The sequence below is a fragment of the Colobus angolensis genome, unplaced genomic scaffold (assembly GCF_000951035.1).
Source record: "Colobus angolensis palliatus isolate OR3802 unplaced genomic scaffold, Cang.pa_1.0 Scaffold1065, whole genome shotgun sequence".
NCBI classification, from domain to species: Eukaryota; Metazoa; Chordata; class Mammalia; order Primates; family Cercopithecidae; genus Colobus; species Colobus angolensis.
The window spans coordinates 18949-25306 of record NW_012111642.1 but is presented as its reverse complement, the minus strand read 5'-3'; the positions used below and the strand labels follow the sequence as shown (position 1 = coordinate 25306).

The 6358-nt window shown below is 51.8% G+C and overlaps 1 protein-coding gene across 2 annotated transcripts; it reads left to right on the top strand.

Moving 5' to 3' along the window:
• The first annotated feature begins 95 nt into the window (after positions 1 to 95).
• LOC105515404 (melanoma-associated antigen 4-like) lies at positions 96 to 4722 on the top strand. 2 transcript variants are annotated; one of them, XM_011947214.1, is made up of 2 exons: positions 96 to 136; positions 3437 to 4722. In XM_011947214.1, exon 2 carries the CDS (start codon positions 3566 to 3568, stop codon positions 4595 to 4597), a length of 1032 nt encoding a protein of 343 aa, XP_011802604.1. In that variant the 5' UTR covers positions 96 to 136; positions 3437 to 3565; the 3' UTR covers positions 4598 to 4722. The 2 variants fall into 2 exon arrangements, with proteins under 2 accessions (XP_011802604.1, XP_011802613.1); XM_011947223.1 differs by lacking the exon at positions 96 to 136 and having other exon boundaries at positions 3443 to 3509; positions 3585 to 4722.
• The last annotated feature ends 1636 nt before the right edge of the window (positions 4723 to 6358 follow it).

Sequence of the window (6358 nt, the reverse complement as noted above, 5' to 3'; positions counted from 1 at the left end):
CCTGGGAACATCCGGGTGCCAGGATGTGACGCCACTGACCTGCGCACTGGGGAGCAGAGAGAAGCGAGATTCCCGTTCTGAGGGACTGCGTGAGTTCGGCCGAGGGAACCGGGTCCAGGCGCTGTGAGGAGGCAAGGTGAGAGGCTGAGGGAGGACTGAGGACCCCACCACCCCAGATAGAGAGCCCAGAATATTCCAGCGCCGCTCTTGCTGCCAGCCCTGGACTACCCGCGGGAAGACGTCTCAGCCTGGGTTGCCCCCAGACCCCTGCTCCATAAGCCTCGAGAGACACCAGGTTCTTCTCCCCATGCTCTGGAGTCGGAGGTTGTTGTGACCAGGGCAGGACTGGTTAGGAGAGGCAGGGCACAGGCTCTGCCAGGGATCAAGGTCAAGACCCAGAGGGAGGGCTGTGGGCCCCCAAGACTGCACTCCAATCCCCATTCCCACCCTATTCCCATTCCCATTCCCCACCCAACCCCCATCTTCTCAGCCGCACCTCCACCCGCATCCCTACCCCCACTCCGTCACCTGACCACAACTCTCCACCCCCAGCACCAGCTCCAACCCTTCTGCCACCCCACCCTCATTCCCCTCAACCCCACCCTCATCTCTCTCATGCGCCCCACTCCCATCCCCTCCCTCATTCTGGCAGAATCCGGCTTGCCCCTGCTCTCAACCCAGGGAAGCCCTGGATGGCCCGATGTGACACCACTGACTTGAACCTCACAGATCTGAGAGAAGCCAGGTTCATCTAATGGTTCTGAGGGGCGGCTTGAGATCCACCGAGGGGAGTGGTCTGAAGTTCTGGGAGGAGGCAAGGTCAGAAGCTGTGGAAGGCCTTAGGAGGCCTCCACCCCAGGTGGATGGTCCCAAAATGATCCAGTACCACCTCTGCTGCCAGCCCTGGAGCACCAAGATGGAGCAGACTTCTAAGCTTAACCTGCACGGGACTCTGGCCACCACTGTCCCCACTACCATTTAACCCACAGGAGAATCTGAAGTCAGAGCTTATGTGACGAGGGCAGGGCCGGTCAGGAGAGGGCAGGGCCCAGGCATCAAGGTCCAGGCATCCACCCGGCATCAACATCAGGACCCTGAGAGGGAACTGAGGCTCCCTCACCCCCACCTGTATCCTCGTCTCCACTCCCATGCCACTCACATTCCCATCCCCACCCGCTACCCACAACCACATCTTGTCAGAATCCCTGCTGTCAACCCATGGAAGCCCTGGGAATGGCAGCCAGGCATACCGATCTTGACGTCCCCATCCGGGGCTGATAGAGGGAAGGGGCTTTGGAAGGGAAGGGGCTTGAACAGGGCCTCAGGGGAGCAGAGGGAGACCCCTGCTTGGAAATGAAGGAGGCTTCAGGGAACCCAGCACCCTAGGACAGGAGACCCATCTCACCCCCATCTGAGACTGAAGCTGCCTCCTTCTGCCTCAAGAATTAGAGTGATGGGGACTCAGATCAGCATAGAGGTGGGACCTGTCAGGATCACGAGGAGGAGAGGAGGGAGGACTCTGTTGACCTTGGAATCCAGATCAGTGGTGATCTCCACCCTGGGAGGTCCAGGGACGGTGGCCACAAGTGGCCCTTCCTGCACCTTTGAGGTGACAGAGGACAGAGCTGTGGTCTGAGTGTAGCAGGACGAGTCGCAGACAAAACTCCTCAGACACCGGATTAAAGAAGGAAGAGGTTTTTTATTCGGCCAGGAGCGTCGGCAGACTCGCGTCTTAAGAGCAGAGCTCCCTGAAAATAAATACTTGACCTTTTTAAAGGCTTACAACTTTAAGGGGTCCACGTGAAAGGGTCATGATAAATCGAGCAAGCATGGGAAACGTGACTAGGGGCTACGTGCATCAGCTAACAGAATAAAAAGTTTTACAGTGCTTTTTTTCATACAGTGTCTGGAATTTACAGATAACACAAGTAGTTTAGGTCAGGGGTTGAGTTATTATTATTACTTTTTTTTAACTCCTAGGGCCGGGTGGTGGTGCCAAGGTTGTCTGGCTATTGATCTTACTTTTGTTTCTTTCTAACTTTTTGCTTTCTCTCATTCTGCTTGTTTGTGAACTAGGCAAGGTGGGCGGAGGAGGACAGCAGATGTAGTAGTGGTCTCTTTCCTTATGAGAAGTGGGGCCTCAGGTCAAGAGAGGGAGGAGTCCCAGGATCTTCAAGGCCCAAGGTGTGCACGCTTCATGAGGACTGGGGATACCCCCGGCTCAGAAAGAAGGGACTCCACAGAGTCTGGCTGTCCCCTGTTATAGCTCTGGGAGGACCAGATCATGGATGGCCATATGTTCCAGTCTCACTTGTACCATAGGCAGGAAGTTGAGGAGCCCTCTGGGAGATGGGGTCTTGGGGTAATGGAGTGATGTCTACTTATCTCAAGGAATTGGGGGATGAGGGAGCACAGGCCCTGGTAGGAGGAAAGATGAGTAACCCACAGTAGGTCATCAGAACCCTCACCCCAGAACCAAAGGAGTCAGCCCTGGATCCCTCACGTGGGGTGTCAGGATGTGGCTCTGTCTCACTCCTGTTTCCAGATCTCAGGGAGGTGAGGACTTTATTCTTAGAGGGTGACTCAGGCAAACATAGGGGACCCCATCTGGTCGAAAGAGGAATCCCAGGATCCACCAAGGGTACGTGTGCGCCAGAACGCTGACAGGGACAGCAGAGAAATCCTCCCTGCCCCTACTGTCACCCCACAGAGCATGGGCAGGGCTGTCTCCTGAGGTTGCTCACTTATTCTGGGATCACTGATGTCAGGGAGGGAAAGGCCTTCGCAGAGGGGCTGCACTCAGGTCAGTAGCGGGAGCATCCCAGGCCCTGCCAGGAGTCAAGGTGAGGACCAAGCAGGCGCCTCACCCAGAACACATTAATTCCACTGAATTTTGTTATTTCTTGCTGTCCTTCCCCGAGGACCTAGGCACGTGTGGCCAGACATGGGTCCCCTCCTGTCCTGTTCCTTATCAGGGATGTGAGCACCTGATCTGCATTTCTTGGAGCAGCAAAAGGGTGGAATTCAGGCCCTGCCAGGAAAAAGGTGAGGGCCCTGCGTGAGTACAGAGGGGACAATCCACCCCATGAGAGTGGGGACGTCACAGAGTCCAGCCCACCCTCCTGATAGCACTGAGGGCCCAGGGCTGTGCTTGCAGTCTGCACACAGAGGGCCCATGGATTCCTCTTCCAGGAGCTCCAGGAACCAGGCAGTGAGACCTTGGTCTGAGACAGTGTCCTCATGTCACAGAGCAGAGGATGCATAGGCGGTGCCAGTAGCCAATGTTTGCCCTGAATGCACATTAAGGCCCCCACCTGCCACGGGACACATGGGACTCCAGAGAGTCTGGCCTCACCTCTCTACTGTGGTCAGTCCTGAAGAATCGACCTCTGCTGGCCAGCTGTACCCTGAGGTGCCCTCTCAATTCCTCCTTCAGGTTCTAAGGGAACAGGCCAACCCGGAGGACAGGATTCCCTGGAGGCCACAGAGGAGCACCAAGGAGAAGATCTGTAAGTAAGCCTTTGTTAGAGTCTCCAAGGTTCAGTTCTCAGCTGAGGCCTCTCACATGCTCCCTCTCTCCCCAGGCCTGTGGGTCTCCATTGTCCAACTCCTGCCCACACTCCTGCCTGCTGCCCTGACCAGAATCATCATGTCTGTTGCAAAGAAGAGTCAGCAATGCAAGCCTGTGGAAGGCCTTGAGACTGCAGAGGAGGCCCCGTGCCTGGTGGGTGCACAGGCTCCTGCTGCTGAGGAGCAGAAGGCTGCCTCCTCCTCTACTCTGGTCCTGGGCACACTGTGGGAGGTGCCTGCTGCTGGGTCAACAGGTCCTCCCCAGAGTCCTCAGGGAGCCTCCACCTTCCCCACTACCATCAGCTACACTCTCTGGAGGCAATCTGATGAGGGCTGCAGCGGCCAAGAAGAGGAAGGGCCAAGCACCTCTCCTGACCTGGAGTCCCTGGTCCGAGCAGCATTCACTAACAAAGTGGCTGGGTTGGTTCATTTTCTGCTCCTCAAGTATAAAGCCAAGAAGCCGGTCACAAAGGCAGAAATTCTGGAGAGTGTCATCCAAAATTACAAACGCTACTTTCCTGTGATCTTCTGCAAAGCCTCTGAGTCCCTGAAATTGATCTTTGGCATTGATATGAAGGAAGTGGACCCCACCGGCCATTCCTATGTCCTTATCACCTGCTTAGGCTTCTCCTGCGATGGCCTGCTGGGTGATAATCAGATCTTTCCCAAGACAGGCCTCCTGATAATTGTCCTGGGCACTATCGCAATGGAGGGCGACTCTGCATCTGAGGAGGAAATCTGGGAGGAGCTGAGTGTGATGGATATGTATGATGGGAGGGAGCACAGTGTCTATGGGGAGCCCAGGAAACTGCTCACCCAAGAGTGGGTGCAGGAGAACTACCTGGAGTACCGGAAGGTACCCGGCAGTGATCCTGCACGCTACGAGTTCCTTTGGGGTCCAAGGGCCCTGGCTGAAACCAGCTATGTGAAAGTCCTGGAGCATGTGGTCAGGGTCAATGCAAGAGTTTACATTTCCTACCCATCCCTGCGTGAAGCAGCTTTGAGAGAGGAGGAAGAGAGAGTCTGAGCATGAGTCGCAGCCAGGGCAGTGGGAGCGGGGCTGAGCCAGTGCACCTTTCAGGGCCCTGTTCAGCAGCTTCCTCTGCTTCGTGTGCCATGAGGCCCATTCTTCACTCTGTTGGAAGAGACCTGGAACCCAGGAGGTGGAGGTTACAGTGAGCCGAGATCACACCACTGCACTGCACTCCAGCCTCGGCAACAGAATGAGACTCTGTCTTCCAAAAAACAAACAAAAAAGCCATGGTATGTCTGATTATATTAATCTCCAAACCAGCTGGTGTTTAATATTGCTAGAGCTACAATAGAATCAGGAATAGGAAACAAACAGGAAAAAAAAATGGAATTTTACAAGGATTTATATTTGCAAAGAAAAAAGGACTTATTTAGAGTTGTTTATTGAAATTTCCCCCAAGACTATTTTTTGAACTTATATATATAGACAACATCAAGAGAAGGAGCTTAGGAGTTCTCATAGGATTTAGGAACTACTAGACCTTGTGTGTTATGTTCATCTCAGCACTCAAGCAAGTAAAGGATAACTGGAACATGGTATCTCACAGTGAATAACATGGTTGGTTACTTTACTAGGCTGACATATGGAGACAGGGCCCATAGGAGCAGGGCTTTTCTTATAAATACGAGAGACACACCCAGGTTCAACTGAATGTATAGTGCATGAGGGATTAGCTGTACAGTGTTATCTGCAAAGTACCTAAAAGTGTTTTCTAACTAAGCACCAACTTCTTAGACTAGTCTTGGGCACACAAAAAATATCTACTACTAAGCTTATAGGAATACTTTATTTGGTCACTTGGTGGGGGAAGGTTGCTGAGACATATGACAACATTTAATACCTAAAGGTAGGAGGAAGCAAGAAAAGAGAAAATGCAGAAAGGAAGAGTGAGAGCCAAAAGAAGGGTGCCACCTCTGTAGACTCTCTAACATAATTAAATTGATAATCTTAAGATAGCAGAAGTAAATGGGCATGTCTTGAGGGAAACATCAATACACTTTTGGAATCTGAGGCAAAAAGTGAAATGATTTACCTCTTGCCAAGTCTATTGTCATTGCCCATGGGAAGTTCCCATTTCTTCTACTCTTGAATGCACAAGTAACATTCCTTGCCTAAAGATTAGCATTCTGTGATAATAGTGGTAATGACAGCTGCCTTAAATTAGTGGCAAGTTCAGAATGAAACACCACCAGGCTATGTTTCTGAATCCAGTCTATGCCCTCAAATGTATTCAATCTACTTTCTGTGGTATCCCTGAAAGCTATGGCAAAAGAGTTGTATGGTAGGGGCAGGGTTCCTTATGGGGACACATATGGCTCCAGAAAATAAGTATTCCATCTTCTCACCATGACTTTCTGGTTTTCGTTTTTTTTCTCTTTTCTCCCAGACTACTAATTTCCAGTTTCTTCTCTACCAGTCTGGATGCCCATGGTGAACTTTAGAGATATCCACCAGCTCCATCAATTCCCTCAGTTACATCTACCTATCTTTTGAGCCCAGATGAACCCAATCATGTGTTCTCCTCAGCTCCCAGGCTGCCGAGCAATGCTGGAGAAAAATCACAAAACTATATAGTTTGGTGTCTCTCCAGAATTATGGTTTCCAGCTTGAGTTGGGATTTCAGAATTACTTCAAAACGTTTAAATTTGCTCCTGGTCATTTTCCTCCTTCATTTCCCAGTTTCATTTATCACTCTATCTAACTTGTTAACCATCGCTGTCTGCTATTAACCTTGCCTCCTTTTACACAGAGAAA

Coding starts and splice junctions, on each gene's coding strand:
- LOC105515404 (XM_011947214.1), top strand. CDS start 3,566: ATGCTCCCTCTCTCCCCAGGCCTGTGGGTCTCCATTGTCCAACTCCTG.